The following is a 17936-nucleotide window of genomic DNA, read 5'->3' on the forward strand; positions in this document are numbered from 1 at the left end:
TTATTTATTGGTCTTGTGTGAATAAGTTGGTTTTCATGGAACTCAAGTAATGATTCAGTGAACTTACTGAAAGCTGAACTCAGCTGGGTTCACATCTTTGTCAACATTATAATCCTGCTAGAAACATATGTACTGCCAAATCTAACCCCAAAGTAGAGGGCCAGTAGTATCCTCAGCCTGTAACCACTTGGTTGAGCAGTGTACTTCCTAGCCCAGGCCAGCGTGTTCTGAACTTGACATACCAGATGGGAGAGAAAAGATGCATGAGGCCAGTGCTGGTATTTATTGAGTATCCTTGTCTTTGTGACATAGGCTTTTCATTTGGGAAGAAACACAGTGTCCAGGACCAGAGGGCAAAACTTCTTTTGATTTTGGCTAAATAAAGGGTTATTCTGGCAGTATCAGGAATCCAGAACATGAAGTAGAGACAGAATCTAGTTTTGATGAGCCTTTTAGCATTGGAATGACCAAGTTCTTTAGCCTTAAATGTCAGCGACAGCCAAGCAGTGTCCATGGGAGGCACAGATAGGCCTCTGATTGAGAGTTAGTGAAGTCATGGCCTAAATTGGGAGAAAAGACTAGCAGGAACAGAAGGAAAGGAGGAAAGTTACAAGTGAGTTAGCTGGAAAAGGCAAAAGAGGAGGTCCACACTCATTTCTCATCCATGCTTCACTTGATCCTTATCCCTTCTCTGTGAAGCAGCTGAGCTGGCACATCTCAGTTTGTAGTCAAGGAGCTAAACCAGGAGAAGTGAAGCAGTGTTCTCTGAGACGTGGTTACTAAATGGCAGAGCTTAGATCCTCCAACTCTAAAAAAAGTTGTTTTTTTTAATTCAATTCATGAGATATTTGTTATAATAATACCTTTACAGGGAAAAATCAATACAATGTAGACATCACTACTGAAAATCATCTACCATCATACAAAAAGGGATTTTGGCCAGGTGTGTGGCTCATGCCTATAATACTAGCAGTTTCAGAGGCCAAGGTGGGCAGATCACTTAAGGCCAGGAGTTTGAGACAAGCCTGGCCAACATGGGGAAACCCCATCTGTACTAAAAATGCAAAAATTAGCTGGGTGTGCTGACATGCATCTCTAGGCCTAGCTACTTGGGAGGCTGAGACATAAGAATTGCCTGAACCCAGGAGGCAGAGGTTGCAGTGAGCGGAGATTGCGCCACTGCACTCTAGCCTGGGCAACAAGGTGAGGGTCTGTCTTAAAAAAAAAAAAAAGAATTTTATTTTGGAAATTGTTTTTTAATTTATGGCAAGTACTACTTTCAAAAATAAAACCACAGAACAACACAATCTAGTTCAGTCTTAAAGACTGACGTGCTGAGCAAGGAATGCTTTTTTTTTAAGAGACGAGGTTTCTTCATGTTGGTCAGGCTGGTCTCAAACCCCTAACCTCACGTGATCCGCCCACCTCGGCCTCCCAATGTGCTGGGATTACAGGCGTGAACCACCGTGCCCGGCCAGGAATGCTTTTATTTTTTGTCGGAGCTCCTTCTTTAGACTGTCAGGTACTAGGGCTCTGCCTTTTGGAGTGATTTCAGCTACCAAGTCATCAACAGTAATGTGGTCTAGTCCTTTTTCTTTAATTACCTCTTAATGCAAAAGCAAAAAGCAAATCATATCACTTAAAATCATTATCTTTACATTATCAGCTCATCCTTTCAGCCACATTCAATTAATTTAGCTCTCAGCAGCTCTTTCAGGCATTTTCTTTCTCCAATATCTGTCAACTTTTGGTTAATCCCTGCTCTCATGTTCATCTTGCTAACCACACTGCCTGGACTTCGTCTAGTTTTCAGAGAATGGTAAGTGGTACATCTGCCAGCTGAATACCAGTTCACCTGAATGCCATTAGTGACCTAGCTGGACCTCTCCTGCCTTACGACAGAAGCTCATTAAAATTGCTGACTCAAGAGCTATTTATCCCAGTCAGTGAGAAAAACCCACTCAGGGGTTCTATCTGCAGAACCCAGAGCTAAACTGACTGCTTCAGCCAAAGACAAACCACTGGGGCCGGGCGCAGTAGCTTACACCTGTAATCCCAGTACTTTGGGAGGCCAAGACAGGCAGATCACGAAGTCGAGATTGAAATCATCCTGGCCAACACAGTGAAACCCCATCTCTACTAAAAATACAAACATTAGCTGGGCGTGGTGGCATGTACCTGTAGTCCCAGCTACTCAGGAGGGAGGCAGAAAAATCACCTGAACCCAAGAGGTTGCAGTGAGCCGAGATTGCACCACTGCACTCCAGCCTAGCGACAGAGCGAGACTCTATCTCAAAAAAAAAAAAGAGGGGAAGGAAAAACCATTGAATTAATGGGGGTAAGGGAGAATGAGGTGGATTATAGTTTACAGAAACACTAGGTCTGGTGGCACATGTTCTCAGGATCTCTTGAGACTGTCTGTGCCTGAGGGAAAGAAGAAAAAAAAAAAGCCCTAGGTGTAGCAGCCCAGCCAGGCAGCACAGAGGTCTAAACTTTTCTTTGCTTCTGAGCCTATTTTAGGGCTTTTGTCTGGTCAGGAACTTGATTGTCTGACACATCTCTAAAACATCATGTCTTGAGTTGAGTAGGATTTCTGAGCAGAAGTCCTAGATAGGATGAGTAAGTTTGGTACTGACCCAGCATCCTTGAGCAACATGTCAGTGATGGAACAGGTTGTTAAACTTCATTATAAGGTTTCATTTCTTGAGAAAAGACTGTAAAACTTCTGTCTTCTTGGGTTGAAACCTGAAAAGCAAGACTTCTCACTGGTGGTCTGTGCTGTTTGCTTACTGTGTTTCTTCATAGGTCACTAAAATAAAAATATCTGGGGTTTAGCTTGGCTGAGGTTCTGATTCCATGATCTTGGCCAAGGCATCTTACTTCCCAGGGCTGCCATTTCCTCATATGTAAATGAAGGGGTTGGATTAGTGAGGGAGAGGTAAACTATGGCTTAAGCAGCCAAATCTGGCTCACCAGTTGTTTGTTTACAATTGACTTTATTTATTTTAGAGCAGATTTCGGTTCATAGCAGAATTTAATAGAAAGTTCCTATATATCTGCCCGGGCCTGGTGGCTCAACCCTCTAATCCCAGCACTTTGGGAGTTTGAGGCCGGTGGATCACCTGAGGTCAGGAATTTGAGATCAGCCTAGCCAACAAAAACGCTGTCTCTACTAAAAATAGAAAAATTAGCTGTGTGTGGTGATGCACACCTAGAATCCAAGCTACTTGGGAGGCTGAGGCAGGAGAATCACTTGAGCCTGGGAGGCAGAGGTTGCAGTGAGTCAAGATCACACCACTGCACTCCAGCCTGGGCAACAGAGCAATACTCCATCTCAAAAAAAGAAAGAAAGAAAGTTCCTGTATGTCCCTTGACCTCCACCCCCACAACCTGCTGCCCCCACTATCAACATCCCCAGACAGAGTCATCCATTTTTTATAAGGTACAATCCGTAAGGCTACATTGACACATCATTATCATCCAAAATCCATGATTTACATTTTAGGGTTCATTCTTGGTGTTATATATTCTATAGGTTTGGACACATGTACAGTGACACATATCTAACATTATAATGTCATACAGAATAGTTTCACTGCCCTAAAACTCAGTCTGCTTTTATAATGTTTTATTGGAATACAGCCAAGCATATTCATTTATGTATCATCCATGGCTGCTTTTACACTACAATAGCAGAGTTGAGTAGTTGCAACAGAAACCATAAGTCCCACAAAATGTAAAATATTTATTAGGGGGCCTTTTACAGAAAGTTTCCCAATCTCTAGTCTAGATGATTTCCAGCAAACTTCTAGAATCTGCAGTTTTCTTTTAGGCACTTGTATATAGTTTCATGTCTGGATACTTAGTTGTTTGTTCTTCATCCCACTCCTTTTCTCATTCTCTTGGGGTCCCTCTTGTGTGTTGACATAGCTGCCACTGTCCCAGAGCAGAGGACTGTGACCCTGGATGTTGATGTGAACAACCGCACAGACCGGCTGGAGTGGTGCAGCTGTTATTACCATGGCAACTTTTCTCTGAATGCAGCCTTTGAGATCAAGCTGCACTGGATGGCAGTGACCGCAGCAGTACTCTTCGAGATGGTGAGAACCTTCATGTATGTTGTCGGGCTTTTGGCTCACCTCACAGTGGGGCATGGAGATGCTTGGTGAGTGATTCATGTCACTTTAATTTTTTAGTTCAGGCTCTTATTACCATTCATCAGGACTATTGGAGTAGACTTTTAAAAAAATTCAAACATAGTAAAAATTTCAAGCAATCAAAAAGGGTAAAATCAGGGTTTCTTAGTGTTGGCACTGTTGACATCTGAGGCCAGATAATTCTCTGTGGGGGAGTCCTGCACCTTATAGGAAATTGAGCAGCATCCCTAGCCTCTACCCACTAAATGCCAGTAGCACAGCCCCAGTTGTGGTAATCAAAATGTCTCCAGTTATTGCCACATGTCCCCAGGAAGGGGGAGTATTGCTCCCTGTTGAGAATCACTGGTTTAGAGTAAAAAGTAAGTCTCTTTCCCACTCTCATTCTCTGGGACTTTCCTCTAAAAGCAACCATCACTACCACTTTGTTGAGTAAACATCCACAGAGATTCTAAGCATCTACAACAACATCAGGTTACTTTTTCTTCTCAACAGAGATGGTAGCATCAGATACATGCCACTTACATTGCATTTTTTCTGCTACCTATGTCTTCCATGTCAGTACAAATAAATCTGCCTTGGGTTTTTAAAAAGTTATTCAGATTTTTGTTTTTGTTTTGCCTCATTTTTTTAAGGGCTGCAGAGTTTTTTATTATTTGTTTTTATCATAGTTAACCAATCCCCTGTTAATGAACATCACTGCTTTGAACTTTGAACTCAGGGGTGGTTTTGCCACCTGGGATCATTTGGCAATATCTGAAGACAGGAAGGAGTGGCTGGGCGTGGTGGCTACGCCTGTAATCCCAGCACCTCAGGAGGCCAAAGTGGCCAGATCACTTGAGATCAGGAGTTTCGAGACCAGCCTGGCTGACATGGTGAAACCCTGTTACCAAAAATACAAAAATTAGCCAGGCGTGGTGGCTCATGCCTGTAGTCCAAGCTGCTCGGGAGGCTGAGGCACAAGAATCGCTTGAACCCAGGAGATGGAGGTTGTAGTGAGCTGAAATTGTGCCATTGCATTCCAGCCTGGGTAACAGAGCAAGACTTCCTCTTAAAAAAAAAAAAAGGTTGGAGGGCGGTGAGGGCAAGGTGGGTGCTACTGGTGTCTAGCGGGTAGAGACCAGCGATGATGCTCATCATCCTATAAGGCACAGGGCAGCACCCACAACAAAGAATTAACTAGCCCAAACTGCTACAAGTGCCAAAGTTGAGAAGCCCTGTTTTAACTGGTCTTCCTGCCTGTTCTTTCTCCTAGTTCATCCTGGCCTGCGTCTCTAATCAGGCCATTCTTTGCTCCTACACTAAGAAGCTGTCCCTGGTCATCAGTCATCCCAGTGCCCATTCCTTAGCTAAGTTGTCAGTATCTTCCAGGAGATCTTCTTAACCATCTTGATAGTCTGCCACTCCTTTTTATACACTCTCCAGTATAGCCAAAAATAATATTCTTCTGTGGATTCTGCTGAATCCCGCTTCCCTCACCACCAGCCCAGCAATCTCATAACACAGTAAAGAGCAGCTGGGAAGTTCAAAAAGAGTTTACTAAAAGTTAGGAGATAAGCAAAGAGAAATGAATACACCATGGGCTGGCAGGTTTTTTTGTTTGTTTGTTTGTGTGTTTGTTTTTGTCCAGAGCTCATAGGCTAAGTTTTGTCCTACAAAACATGATATCCAGGGTAAGTGATTTGTCTGGGTCTCTCTCTGCCTCCACATGGTATTAGCATCTTCAAGGACCCCTCCCTTGGAAAGACTCTCATCTAGGGAACATCCTTAGGTCCCAGTAAAAAAGGACAGCCCACTGCTCCTTCTGCTCAGCTCACAGAGCACACCAGCCCTTCCCCAGCTTACTGATACCAGCATAGCCACTCCTTTCAGGTAAAACTAACTCTCTGACCCAGTAGGCATAAGCTCTCTCCTTGCTTGCCCTACCAGATAAGCATATCCTGAAACAGTATAACCACAGCATTCATAGACACACACACACACATACATATACCTACAGTTGGGCAGGAAAAAGAGTGTTCATTCCTTAGAGGAATTTAGCAACTATATTCATAAAGTACACTTTTCACATCTATTCATGTAAAACCCACTGAAAGTGGCTAATCTCTTTATCATTGTTTCATTAAGCTTTTAAAACTTTAATGTATGTAAGTTAATTATTAATTTAAGGCAATGTCCACATTTGTTAAAAATCAGATTTTATTGGGACAAATACTACATAAAATAAAAAGGGTTTCAGCCAAGCCTTAGGAATTATTTTGGTCAAACTGAGATCTTGGCTTTTTGTTATTTTTGTTATGAATCTTCCTGAGAGAAAAGATAAGAGTGCTACCCTTTAATTTTTTACTTAATCATTTGTTTAAGTCAAGGTATGTCCCCAGCTGTATTTTTTTGGAAAGAATGCTTGACACAAAAATCAGTATGCCAGAGCCACATTGGTCACCTTTTTTTAAAAAAAAAAACAGACATCAGTTTTATGGTTAAAAAGAATATCTCGAGAACTAGAAAATTGCTACTGCTCTCTAAGAAAATGTTATTGATGGTAGGTTTGTCTTTATGCCCCAGTAACTTTTGTTCTCATCTTTTGTTCTCATCTCCCAGATGGAATTTGGGAGTTTGCCAGCGAGTGGCTCTCACTCTGTCAGGTCAGGGCTTACCATAATTAGAAGCCACCACAGTCATTTGCCACTCTACGTTACATTCCTCTCAGCTAGCCTGAGTGAGTTGTTTTCCTTTGTGATACTCTGAACTTATTAAATTCCAGGTAAAGTACAAAATTGGGCAGGGCGCAGTGGCTTATGTCTGTACTCTTAGCACTTTGGGAGGCCAGGGTGGGCAGATCACCTGATGTCAGGAGTTCAAACCAGCCTAGCCAACTGGTGAAATCCCATCTCTACTAAAAATACAAAACTAACTGGGCTTGGTGGCGCTCGCCTGTAGTCCCAGCTACTCAGGAGTCTCAGGCAGGAGAATTGCTTGAATCCGGGAGGCAGAGACTGCAGTGAGCTGAGATCTGGCCACTGACTCCAGCCTGGGTGACAGAGCAATACTCTATCTCAAAAAAAAAAAAAAGACAAAATTAGAAGGACTTAACTTCTATCCTGTGACCTTTCTCCAATATCCTCTAGAATAGGAAGGGTTTCAACTCTCTGCAGACTGTTCTTAAGGAAACACTGAAGATGCAAAAGTTTGGGCCGTAAAGAGGAGCTGTGTGCTTAGCTCACAGTTTTTCCAGTATTTGTCAGGATGTTAAACTGCGTTTTTTATAGTGACACATGGCTATTTAAAAAAAAAAAAAAAAAGTAAACTGCATTTTTGCCTGTCCAGGACCAATTTGCAGTCAGCAAACATGAATAAATGAACATGCCAATCAATATGCATGCCACCGTTCTGGTGGGTTTGCTCCTTGAGGGGAGGTATTTTCTCTTGTGTGAAAGAACTTGGAGATGATATTGTTTGTTTCTGTACTTTTTCACCAGGTCCAAGGTTGGCATCGAAAAGCCACCTCCTGTGGCTTTTTGTTGGTCCCGGTTTTGGAAGGGCCTTTTGCACTGCCCAGTTACCTGTATGGCGACCCACTTCGTGCCCAGCTCTTCATCCCACTCAACATCAGCTGCTTGCTAAAGGAGGGCAGTGAGCACCTGTTTGATAGTAAGAGATACTCCCTTCTGGAGGTTCTGTCTCAACCAGTAAGACCCTTTCCCTACCACGGACACCACACTGGGTGTCCAGTCAACATGGGCTATGGAAAAGAGAGAGCTTTTCAACAAGGGGCCAAAAAGATCAAGGTTCTAAAGGATCCTGGTTCTTCACTGGACAAATCACTTCATGTCTCTGAGTCTCAAATTCCTTATTCCTAAAATGAGAGTGTCTAGAGCTGCCTGGAGCAGAGTGGTGGGTGGGAGAGGGCGCTAAACTCTATAAATCACAAGCAGCACTGCTATTCTCCCACGCTCTCCTTTCATATGCTCCAGTCTAACTGGTTTGGGCTGCAGGGGGATTTAAACCTTATGGGAGACTTGCATATGTTATTTCGTGCAAAAAGGCCAGGAAAGGGAGGGCATGAAAAGCAAAACAGGAAACAGCATCCTTTTGTGCAAAGCTGTGGCGTGTCAGCCTCTGGAACAGTGCATGTGACTGGAGTTGTACATTTCAAGGAAGACAAAGCAGGATCAGAGGATGTTAGCAGGACCCAAATCAGAGCCCTTCCCTCTGGGACAGGTTGTCAATCAGAAAGAGAGTACCCAGGGTCAGCCTGGACCTGCTGTTCCACCTCAGACGCCCAGAACCCTGAGGGCAGGTTTAGGACAGATCAAAGACGAGCTCTACTTGCACAGCATATAGCTTTTTATCACAAAGTGCTCATTGCAAATGCACGTATAAATAGCTCCTAAAAAGCTTTCCATGAGTTCACAGATGATCTCTTTTAAAACACAAAGCTAGAGTTGATGCTGATACTTCAGGAGCCCTGAGTTTTCTCAGGTATAAAGATTAGAAATGTGAAGGAAATGTCGTTTGACGTAAGGGAGATGCTTTCTTCTTGTGCCCTTGTAAGTCTGTGTCGTGATGAGAGGCAGAGAACTGGCCCAAAAGATAAGGAGGTCTCCCCAGGTGGATTAGACCAAGCTAAGTATTCCTGCGGTTTCCATTTGACAGGCTGCTCTCGCAGTGCAAACAGCTTTTCTTCCAAAGGCCTATCTGTGTATTTTTTGTTTACAGTTTGGAAGATAGTTTTTTATAGACACAATGTTCTAAGTGATGATAATCGAGGTCCCAGGCATGCCCCGCAGAGGTCCTACCTGCTAGATGCTGTAGATTCTGGGACACACAGGGCTTACAAAGCCCCCTTGAAACACACACATTCTTGTTTAACCTCACAGTGATGTGGCAGAGAGAAGACCATTTATGCAGTCCTGAAATGCTGGACGATTATGATCATGTGGGACAGTTTTAAGCCAAGTAGCTTATGATACTATGGTTTTTATTATGTTGAGGGGACAGAGAGAGCTTCCCCCAACACTGTCCAAAGACTCTTGGGATTTTCCACCTTTGCTGTAACAGCACAGGATTGCTCACAGGGCTGATGTTGGGGGACATTTTTGTGCAAGTTAGTTTTCCCTGCCAGTTGTAACTCAGCCTTCAAGACCAGCAGCCTCTATTGGTTGCCATGGTTACAGCTGCAGAAAGGTCCCAGTTTAAATGAATAAGGATTTGAATCTAAAAATCTATTTTCTTGCTTCTGTGCCTTTTCTGTTTTTCTTCTTGCCATCTCCTATAGCAGCAATTTCAAAATCTTAAAACTCTAACAAGAATTTGCTGTTTGTGTGGATTTTCTCTGTTTAAAGCCAAAGTCTTTTTTGCTTTTTTTTTTTTTTTGAGACAGAGTCTTGCTCTGTCACCCAGGCTGGAGTGCAGTGGTGTGATGTTGTCTCACTGCAACCTCCGCCTCCCAGGCTCAAGCAATTCTCCCGCCTCAGCCTCCTGCGTAGCTGGGATTACAGGAGTGTGCTAGCACACCTGGCTAATTTTTGTAGCTTTAGTAGAGACAGGGTTTTGCTATGTTGGCCAAGCTGGACTCGAACTCCTGACCTCAGGTGATCTGCCCGCCTTAGCCTCCCAGAGTGCTGGGATTACAGGTGTGAGTCACCACACCCAGCCCAAATTTTTATATTTATTTGCTTCAATTTTCCTACCCCTAAAATGGAGCTTATATTTGCCCTTTCTGGTGGGAAGATTGGTAATACAAAAAAGTGGGGGTGGGCCAGGTGTACTGGCTCACACCTGTAATCCCAACACTTTGGGAGGCTGAGGCAGGTGGATCACCTGAAGGCAGCAGTTTGAGAGCAGCCTGGCCAATATGGTGAAATCCCTTCTTTACTAAAAACACAAATACTCACCAGGTGTGGTGGCACATGCCTGTAATCCCAGCTACTTGGGAGGCTGAGGCAGGAGAATTGCTTGAGCCTGGGAGGCGGAGGTTGCAGTGAACAAGATCGTCCCATTGCACTCCAGCTTGAGCAACAAAAGCAAAACTTTGTCTCAAAAAAAAAAAAGTGTGGGTGGTGGTTATTCCTTAGAAGCAGCATACTTGGCACAGTGGCTAAGCCTGTAATCCCAGCACTTTGGGAGGCTGAGGCAGGAAGATCACTTGAGGCCAGGAGTTTGAGACCATCTAGGACAACATAATGAGATGCTATCTCTACAAAAAAATAAAAATTTAAAAGTTAGTTGGGGTCTCATGCCTGTAATCCCAGCACTTTGGGAGGCTGAGGCAGGCGCATCCCTTGAGGTGAGGAGTTCAAGACCAGCCTGGCCAACATGGTAGAACCCCATCTCTACTAAAAATACAAAACTTAGTTGGGCCTGGTGGCGCACACCTGTAGTCCCAGCTACTTGGGAGGCTGAAGCATGAGAATCACTTGAACCCATCAGGCGGAGGTTGCAGTGAGCCAAGATCACACTACTTCACTCCAGCCTCGGTGACTGAGCAAGACTCCGTCTCAAAAATAAAAAAAAATTTTAGTTGGGCATAGTGGTGCATGCCTGTAGTCCTAGCTACTTGGGAGACCAAGGTAGGAGGATCACTTGGACACAGGAGTTAAAGGCTGCAGTGAGCTATGATCATGCCAACTAACATGCATTTATAGTTTATCTTCTGTTTGTACTTTAATATCATGCTCCTTTCAGCTTTAAGTATAAGAGGTCATTGGAATGAGCCTTATATTGAGTTCTGGTAGCTCACACTGGCTGCTGAGGACTCCACCTTCCTAGACCCAGCTATAGCTTGGGGGAAGGGATGGTGTGAATACACAGCTGTCCTTTCTTTGACCTGTGGGATGGAGGCCAGTCTTTCCCAAGGTGTGTAGTATGGAGAAGCAGAGGTTAGGCTCAAGGGGACTGATTACCAAGAGTAGTAAAGGTACAGAATTACAAACCTTGTGATCACAACCCAATATTTATTCTTTTTTTTTTCAGGCTTTGAACCAGAAACGTACTGGGATCGAATGCATCTCTTCCAGGAAGCCATTGCACACAGGTTTGTCCCTTAGCAAGCATGAAGAGTGGGAAGGAATCAGCGTTAATCTTGAATAGCAGTTACCAAAGTGAAACCCAGTTTTTTTTTATTCCTAGAGAAAGGAATCTATTTCACCAATGGCAGATTCACTACTTATCTCCAACAGGACTCTTTACACTGGTTTCAGAGATAAGCACTGCTTCCCTGGTTCCTGTAGCTGTTGTTTTTCAGACCTCATTATTTGCTTCTTTCAGTTGAGTGGAGAACATAGAACTCTCTCCTTAGCCTTCAACAAGACCCTAGGCCAAGCTATTCAGGAGATAATATAAAATGAAAAATTAAAAAATGTGTCAAGAGCCCAGCACAGGTTGAAAAAACAATGAGTGGTTAAAAAGCAATAGATGAGTCAATAGATATTTCTTGGCACCTAATATGCATGCCAGGGAAAGTCTGTCCTAGACTTCACTGTCTCCCCCTAGACCAGACCAGCTGACCATGTTGTCTCCAAATGTCACCAGCCTGGTGTCTGATGGCCACTTCATGTTAGTCATGGTAAAAACAAAGCCCTTTGTTCTTGCTTCAGTAATCTTCTCACTACACCTTCTTCAGTGTCCTGTCATCTCCTTATTCAAGCATCTTCAGCTATCACCACCCCCTACCCCGCTGTGTACACTCATACTCACAGCCACAGGACTATTTAGTCTCTCACACCCACGTTGGCCCCAGCTTACCTTAGACCTTTGTCTGAGGTCTACCCCTTCATTCATAGACCTAGCTCAGGTGCTCAGCAAAGGCTGTGGAATGAATGCAAGGGTGGCTGATTTCCTCCTTCCAGTAATGGGGGATGGCACAGACACGGGGCAGAAGGTAGAGAGTGCAGTGGTCAGTGGGAAAGGGCCTCGATGTGGGAAGCAGACAGGCCTCCTCCACTCCCACCTCCACCAGCATCTGGCGGAGGAACCATGAGCAATCCTGGAACTGGTGAGCCTCCACTTTCTTACCCCTCACGGGGCAGCTGGGAGGGTTCTCTGATGTTCTGGAGAGCCTGGTGATACACCTAGTGAGCCCTCAGTAGATGGCAATCACCAAGGGGGCCCTGCTAACTCACGAGTTTCTAAGCAGCTCTTAACCCTGCTTGCCCTGCTGGCAGGTTATCACTCGGGATGTGACCTTTATTTGTTAAATCTGCTTTTTTCCTTCATAGCATCCTCCTCCTGATTTCCTTTAGTCCAAATCCTAGCCATATCTTCCTGGGAACTATTGTTCTTTCATCCTCAGCCTGCTTTTTCTACCACAGATACCCTCACTTGTTTTCTGACCAGCCCTCTGCATCATTGTACCAGGCCCTGCTGCAGTGTGCCCTCACTTAAACCCCCCACCTTCTATATCCCCACCTTCCACACCTAACCTCCCCCCACCTTCCACACCTAAATCCCCACCTTCACTACCTCCACTTCCACACCTAAACTCCCCCACCTTCTATACCTAAACCCCCTCACCTTCCACACATAAACTTCCCCACTTTCCACACCTAACTTCTCCCACCTTCCACACCTAAACCCTTCCACCTTCTGTATATAACCCCCCCCACCTTCCACACCTAAACCTCCTACCTTTCACATCTAAACCACCCCACCTTCCAAATCTAAACCCCCCACTTTCCACATCTAACTTCTCCTTCCTTCCACACCTAACCCCCCCCACACCTTCCATACCTAAACCCCCCACTTTCCACACCTAACCTCTCCTACCTTCCACACTTATACCTCTTCCACCTTCTACACCTGTCAGAGTCTTCTCCAGGGATTCCCAAATTTTTCCTCTCTGAATTCCTCTTTCACTTTCTTTTAAAACACTCTGAATGTATTCCAATGACTTGGGGGCCCCTGGAGAGCAGGGATATGCTTTTTCCTATTTGTGTTCCCTTCTGCAGTGCCTAGCAAGATGCCTGCCTAGAGCAGTTTGATATGTAGCTTTTGCATAGGGTGGAGCTTTAAGTGCAAATGTGGCTCTAAACAACATATCAGCCTACCCATAAGGTCCATCTCAGAAAGAGCTAGAACAGCGTCCATTTTCCTAGACCCCTAGGTTGTGACCTACAGCTCCTCCTTCATCTTCTCTGGGTCAAGTAGAGATTGTTATATCCCCTCCCCCAGGGATAGGAGCACCCTGCCCTTACTGCATTTCTGGCCGAGTGGATAGTCAGGTGACCAGTGACCGTGTGGTTAAATTTCATTTTTATAATAAAAAATAAAGTTCTTTCCTGGTGACCTAAGGAAGAAATGAGGTAAAAAACACTCTGGTCAGGCTGATCCATGCTGAGGAAATCAGTAGCCTTAATTAGAAAGTGAGAAAGCAGACTGGGCATAGTGGCACATGCCTATAATCCAGTACTTTGGGAGGCAGGTGGATCACTTGAGGTTCAGGAGTTTTAGACCAACCTGGCAAAAATGGTGAAACCCCGTCTCTACTGAAAATACAAAAATTACCTGGTCATGGTAGCAGTGAGCCGAGATTGTACCACTGTACTCCAGCCTGGATGACAGAGTGAGACTCTGTCTCAAAAAAAAGAAAAAAAACAAGTAGAGGGGAAGCAAAGGCAAAATCCAGAGCCACTCCTCCACATCATAGAATCAGCGTGTAGACCTGGAGTTTGCAGTGCATAGTAGCCTACCCATTTAGTTTGCATATTTGACTTCATATATTCTTTGGTAAATAATTATGGAATGCAGATTATATAGTGGATACAACACACCACCTGCCCAAGGAATTCAGTCCAGGAAAGAGGACAGGCATTTTCTTTCTTTAATTCTGCCTACATCACTGCCTTCGTTACATAAACCCCTCAGACTTAGAGGGCAGGAGCCACATCTGTTACCACATTCTTTACAGCTCTTAGCAGGTAGAACTGTAATAAATGTGCCCTAGGAAATAGAAAAATCAGGAAGAGAACAAGTCATAGATGAGAAGTGGAACAGAACATGCCATAGATGAAAAATGGTTCCTCCTGCCCATTTCCAGAGAACAGTGAAGCAGAGAGCCACAATCTTGGCTCACTGCAACCTCCACCTTCCAGGTTCAAGCAGTCCGGCCTCAGCTTCCCAAGTAGCTGGGACTGCAGGTGCCCACCACTTAGCAGACCCGGCTAATTTTTGTATTTTTAGTAGAGATGGGGTTTCTTGTCTTGCCCAGGCTGGTCTTGAACTCCTGACCTTGTTACCCACCCGCCTCAGCCTCCCAAAGTGCTGGGATTACAGGCATGAGCCACCGCACTGCTTGGCTAGCATTCCTCATGTTTAAGAAAAGAAATTCAATCAAGAAACTTCATTCCCTTTCAATTCAAGGCCTTTTTTTTTTTCTTTTTTTGAGACAGAGTTTCACTCGTTACCCAGGCTGGAGTGCAATGGCGTGATCTCGGCTCACTGCAGCCTCCGCCTCCTGGGTTCAAGCAATTCTCCTGCCTCAGCCTCCCGAGTAGCTGGGACTACAGGTGCGCGCCCCCATGCCCAGCTAATTTTTGTATTTTTAGTAGGGATGGGGTTTCACCATGTTGACCAGGATGGTCTCGATCTCTTGACCTCGTGATCCACCTGCCTCCGCCTCCCAAAGAGCTAGGATTATAGGCGTGAGCCACTGCGCCCGGCCCAATTCAAGGCCTTTTAATTGAGAACCTTCTAAGTGCTTAGCGTGAAACCAGTGGGGAAAGGGAGACAGGTATGGTTAAGGTAAATTAAGACAAGAACCTTCCAGCTGGGCACGGTGGCTCACACCTGTAATCCCAGCACTTCGGGAGGTGGAGGTGGGCGGATCACTTGAGGTCAGGAGTTTGAGACCAGGCTGGCCAACATGGCAAAACCCTTTCTCTACTAAAAATATAAAAATTAGCCAGGTGTGGTGGCACATGGCTGTAATCCCATCTACTCAGGAGGCTGAAGCAGGAGAATCACTTGAACCTGGGACGAAGAGGTTGCAGTGAGCCAAGATCATGCCATTGCACTCCAGTCTGGGCGACAGTGCGAGACTCCCTCTTAAAAAAAAAAACAAAAAATTGGGAAAAGAAAATATAAGGTCCTTCCCTGGAGGAATGGATAGCCTCTGGTATGTGGGTGGGTGGGTGTGGCCAGTCAGGACATGAGGTAGATTCCAATGGGAGGCCTGGGGTGGGATAGGGGAGAACACTCAGTGTGAAGGTCTGCTGAGATGGGTAGGGAACATGGCAGGAGGGACGGGCTGTTTGGGCAGAGATGAAGGCTGGATGAAGAGGGCAGTCGGTGGGAAGGCTTTCATTCACTATGGTGGTGGTGACATGGTGGACCTCAGAGATGACAGGCAGTTGAGTGTGAGGAGGTTTGGCGATCCATGGTGTTAGAAGAGGTAGAGGTCAGAAAGTGGTGAGGACAAAAATAAGCAGGCTGCATGTTCCATCTGGAAAGAGATCTTTCCAGATCCCTGTGTCTCAGGCTGTCCAAGAGTCCTATCAGCCACATTCTCTCCCCTTCTCCCTTTTCCTAAGGAGGTGCTGATCAGGATGTCCTGTCCTTTCCTAGGTTTGGGTTTGTACAAGATAAATATTCTGCTTCTGCTTTTAACTTCCCTGCTGAGAACAAGCCTCAGTACATCCACGTTACAGGTGAGGAGCTATGGGTAAAGAGTGGGCAGGTGGGTCTAGATCCCTTTCCTTGCACTGAACCTGTGGCTGCAGAACCACCTCAGCAGGCTCCAGGTGCCCTCCTGGTGGCTGCGACACAGGTGCTCCCCTTTCTCTTCAGGAACAGTGTTTCTGCAGCTGCCCTACTCCAAGCGCAAGTTCTCGGGGCAGCAGCGGCGGCGGCGGAACTCCACCAGCTCCACCAACCAGAACATGTTCTGCGAGGAGCGGGTCGGCTACAACTGGGCCTACAACACCATGCTTACCAAGACATGGCGCTCCAGTGCCACAGGGGATGAAAAATTTGCTGATCGGCTGCTGAAGGACTTCACAGACTTCTGCATCAACCGTGACAACCGGCTGGTCACATTCTGGACAAGTTGCCTAGAGAAGATGCATGCCAGTGCCCCGTGAGGCCAGGCTGCACCAGGGTTAGAAGGCTGTGCCTGTGCTGGGGGAAGGTGGGTGAGCCGCTGACCTCAAACCCAGGGTGGAGAATTCTAGGCAGGCTCTGGGAGTCAGGTGTCCATTTGCTGCTGTCGGTGAGTGGGGGCCATTGTGGGTTTTTTGTTTTTTTTTTGTTTTTGGCCTCCCCAACAAGTCTTCTACTCTAGAAGAAAGACTTTGGATGCAGCTACTGCTGCTGCCACCAGTCCTGTCAGCAAGTGCTCAGAGCAGGTGGGAGGCACAGATTGTCTGTGGGAGGGCTCCAGTGTCTGAGAAGAGGGCAGGCAGCCCCCATGAATGTCCTCGAAAGGGGATGACTCCTGGTAGCATCCTTTTCCTTCACTATCTATGGGATATTAGGAGCAGAATCTGCCACTTCCTGCCCAGGAGTGTGCACAGATGTAAGATAATTTTGTGAAATAATGTACCATAGACTCTCACCAACTGTATATACCTGTACATATCACAGGCAAATAAAAAGCTTCATGTGCATCATCTCTGTCCCCAGCCCAGTTCCCTGAAACTCCCCATGCATCTACTCTGTCTCCAGCCCAGATCCCCGCAGAAGCAGTCCCATCCTGGGCTGGGCAGTTCTGCCAGGTGGCTGGGATCATGGCAGTCAATGAAGTGGCCACAGATGGTGAGAGGGCTTCAGAATTCACTGGCTTGGAGAGTCTGGCTGTGAGTTGATTGAGAGATTTCTTTTCATAGGCCACTGGGCAGGAGCAAGGATAGTTCCAGTGAGGACAGTGAGCATGCAGGATAACATACGAGGTAACTGTAGGCTTCAGCTGTCAGAGTGAATCTTGCTAAATGGGTAAGCCCAGCTCTGGGACGCAGATATGATGGCATTCTGAAAAAAATCAAAGGAAGCCTCTGTAGACTCTAACTTAGGGGTTTTTTTTGCTTGCTTGTTTGTTTGTTTTGAGACAGAGTTTTCACTCTTGTTGCCCAGGGTAGAGTGCAATGGTGTGATCTCAGCTCACTGCAACCTTTGCCTCCTGGTTTCAAGGGATTCTCCTGCCTCAGCCTCCCAAGTAGCTGGGATTATGAGCACCTGCCACCACACTTGGCTAATTTTTTCTGTTTTTAGTAGACGGGGTTTCACCATGTTGGCCAGGCTGGTCTTGAACTCCTGACCTCAGATGATCCACCCACCTCAGTCTCCCAAAGTGCTGGGACTACAGGCATGAGCCACTGCCCAGCCCGGAATCGTTGCATATTAAAGGGAAGGAGTAGCTAGGCATGATGGCTCACACCTGTACTCCCAGCACTTTGGGAGGCCAAGGCAGGCGGATCACAAGGTCAAGAAGTCAAGACCATCCTGTCCAACATGGTGAAACCCCGTCTCTACTAAAAATACAAAAAAAATTAGCTGGGTGTGGTGGCGCATGCCTGTAGTCCCAGCTACTTGGGAGACTGAGGCAGGAGAATCACTTGAACCCTCAAGGTGGAGGTTGCAGCGAGCCAAGATCACGCCACTGCACTCCAGCCTGGCGACAGAGCGAGACTCCGTCTAAATAAATAAATGGAAGGAGTACATATGGTATATGCCAGAGACATTAAGCAAATCTGTGAGGCCTTGCTGAAGCAGATAAGAAATACTGGAGGGAATGCTGAATAGAGCCAATTTATAGGGCTCTTCGGTTACCCACAAAACTTCAGATACACA

At 45.7% G+C, this 17936-nt stretch overlaps 1 protein-coding gene and 1 pseudogene across 12 annotated transcripts in view; one reads left to right on the plus strand and one right to left on the minus strand.

Annotated features, from left to right (window-relative positions):
• DEPDC5 (DEP domain containing 5, GATOR1 subcomplex subunit) overlaps window positions 1–16759 on the plus strand; it is a 153180-nt gene extending 136421 nt beyond the window's left edge. For all 12 annotated transcript variants that reach the window (XM_064367924.1, XM_064367927.1, XM_064367930.1 and 9 more), the window contains 5 exons: window positions 3931–4100; window positions 7634–7805; window positions 11130–11190; window positions 15717–15799; window positions 15939–16759. In XM_064367924.1, the coding sequence (XP_064223994.1) occupies window positions 3931–4100; window positions 7634–7805; window positions 11130–11190; window positions 15717–15799; window positions 15939–16231 (779 nt within the window). In that variant the 3' untranslated portion in view covers window positions 16232–16759. The remainder of the gene's footprint in view (window positions 1–3930; window positions 4101–7633; window positions 7806–11129; window positions 11191–15716; window positions 15800–15938) is intronic.
• LOC135271224 (transcription and mRNA export factor ENY2-like) lies at window positions 1449–2656 on the minus strand (annotated as a pseudogene).
• Window positions 16760–17936: the final 1177 nt, after the last annotated feature.

Source organism: Aotus nancymaae, unplaced genomic scaffold, assembly GCF_030222135.1.
Source record: "Aotus nancymaae isolate 86718 unplaced genomic scaffold, 86718_ANA_hifiasm-v0.15.2.pri h1tg000076l, whole genome shotgun sequence".
Classification (NCBI taxonomy): domain Eukaryota; kingdom Metazoa; phylum Chordata; class Mammalia; order Primates; family Aotidae; genus Aotus; species Aotus nancymaae.